This window comes from Gadus chalcogrammus, chromosome 22 (assembly GCF_026213295.1).
Source record: "Gadus chalcogrammus isolate NIFS_2021 chromosome 22, NIFS_Gcha_1.0, whole genome shotgun sequence".
NCBI classification, from domain to species: domain Eukaryota; kingdom Metazoa; phylum Chordata; class Actinopteri; order Gadiformes; family Gadidae; genus Gadus; species Gadus chalcogrammus.
In genome coordinates this window covers 16,772,641-16,774,811 of record NC_079433.1, presented here as the reverse complement: position 1 = coordinate 16,774,811, position 2,171 = coordinate 16,772,641, and the positions used below count along the sequence as shown (strand labels likewise).

The following is a 2,171-nucleotide window of genomic DNA, read 5'->3' as shown; positions in this document are numbered from 1 at the left end:
TGTAGGACAGACAGGCCCGTGGAGGACAGACAGGCCGGGTAGGACAGACAGACCCGTTGAGGGCGGACACGCCCAAAGAAACAGGGTACCACTCCTTGAATCCATCCCCTGATGACTCAACGCACAGTCCAACGTACACACACACACATGTACAGATTAACATGCAGATCCACCACACATACAGACACACACACACACACATCCACACTCACACACATTCACACTGACACACGTACACATTCACACACACATACACAATCAGAAAAGTACGTCATCCAGACAGATTCTGTGGTTTCACAGACCCTATTCAACCAGCGCTCGGCATGAAATGTGAAATGACCAGGTTTTGGTTTGCAATCTGAAATGTCAGAAAATGCATTCATTGATCAGCGGCACGCGTCTTGAGGGATGAGAATGTCGTTCATGATTAAATGGAGCCAAGCGATTTCGTAGCGATTGCGCGGAATTCCTTTGTTTGTAAAATAATCTAGCTGGTTCAAAGATATTATCCACTATAATTTACATTCAGGCTGACAGCCGGGGGGGTTATGGAGGCGGGGGGCGCTGGAGGCGGGTGGTGATGGAGGCAGGGGGTGTAGGAGGGCAGGTGGTGTTGGGGTTGGGCGGTGATGGAGGTGGGTGGTGATGGAGGCAGGGGGTGTAGGAGGGCAGGTGGTGTTGGGGTTGGGCGGTGATGGAGGCGGGTGGTGACGGAGACTAATGGTGGTGGAGGCGGGTGGTGACGGAGGCTGTGTGTTGTCTTCACACAGCTTTGTGTATAAAGGCCACAGCGCTGCCTGAGGAGATTTGAATTCCCTCGCTGCCCCCCCTTGGGGGGGTGGGGGGGCAGACAACAAGACAAGGTACTTTAATATCACCCCCTTTCCCCATTCACTTTTCACGCACACAAACACACACGCATAGAGATACACACACACACACACACACACACACACACAGAAATACACACACACACACACACACACACACACACACACACACACACACACACACACACACACACACACACACACACACACACACACACACACACACACACACACACACACACACACACACACACACACAGAAATACACACACACACACACACACAGATACACACACACGCACACACACAGATAAACCCCCCAACACACACAGTACTCCTCTCCATCAAAGCGGACGTCCATCAGCAGAGCGTGTGTGTCGTTGCGTGTGGCTAGTTCCCTGTGATTTAAACCCCCTAATGTGCCCCTCACTTAACCCCGGAGATGTCTGGTGACACCCCCCTCCCCCCGCCCCCCTCCCTCTCAGGGTCTCTCCTCAGGGCTCTCGCACAGGGTCTGGACGCGGGGTTACACCACCTGACCTATGCTAATGAACTAGAGAACGTTGGCGCGTCTGATGTCCTTTCACCCGCACACCACGTCATGGTATGAGAGTAGAGCTACTTATCATAGTATTTAGTGTTTCAGCTGTGATAGTCTGAGTCATAGAGTACACCCTGGGCTGGTCTGTCTCCCTATCTGTTTGTCTGCCTGTCTGTCTGTTTGGGTCTTCAATATCTCTCTCTCTCGCTCTCCCTCGCTCTCCCTCTGTCTCTCGCTCTCTCTCTCGCTCTCTCTATCCCTTACCCTTTCTCTCTCTCTCCGTCTCCCTATCTCTCTCTCCTTCTCTCTCTCTCTCTCTCTCTCTCTCTCTCTCTCTCTCTCTCTCTCTCTCTCTCTCTCTCTCTCTCTCTCTCTCTCTCCTTCTCTCTCTCTCTCTCTCTCTCTCTCTCTCTCTCTCTCTCTCTCTCTCTCTCTCTCTCTCTCTCTCCCTCTCCAGAGTTCATACCAGCGTTCTGTTTGTTTGATGGGTAGCATAAAGACTTGTTAGTGTATCTTTAAGCCAGTCACAGCAGAATCACAGTTTAGCGCTCGATAGCACATTTCAAAGGAGGCAGAGAACCAAAGACAACAACCAGGCTGCCTTTAGTGTCTTTGCTATTGTGTTGACATCTAAAAATAACCCGGCCGCGGAGCAGCCAATTACAATAGCATGAAAGCTTTTGTTGTGTTTCTCCTGAGAATAGTGAGTGGAAAATGTGCATGAATTAAGATCGGTCTCGTTTTAGCGGCTCTACATTAGCGGCGCGGATGAACACACTTTCTGAGAAGAGGGCACACCC

At 51.1% G+C, this 2,171-nt stretch overlaps 1 protein-coding gene across 1 annotated transcript in view; it reads left to right on the top strand.

Annotated features, from left to right (window-relative positions):
* LOC130375438 (retinoic acid receptor beta-like) overlaps window positions 1-2,171 on the top strand; it is a 21,382-nt gene that overhangs the window by 505 nt on the left and 18,706 nt on the right. The window contains exon 2 of the mRNA XM_056582362.1: window positions 1,316-1,434. Coding sequence (XP_056438337.1) covers window positions 1,316-1,434 — 119 coding nt within the window. The remainder of the gene's footprint in view (window positions 1-1,315; window positions 1,435-2,171) is intronic.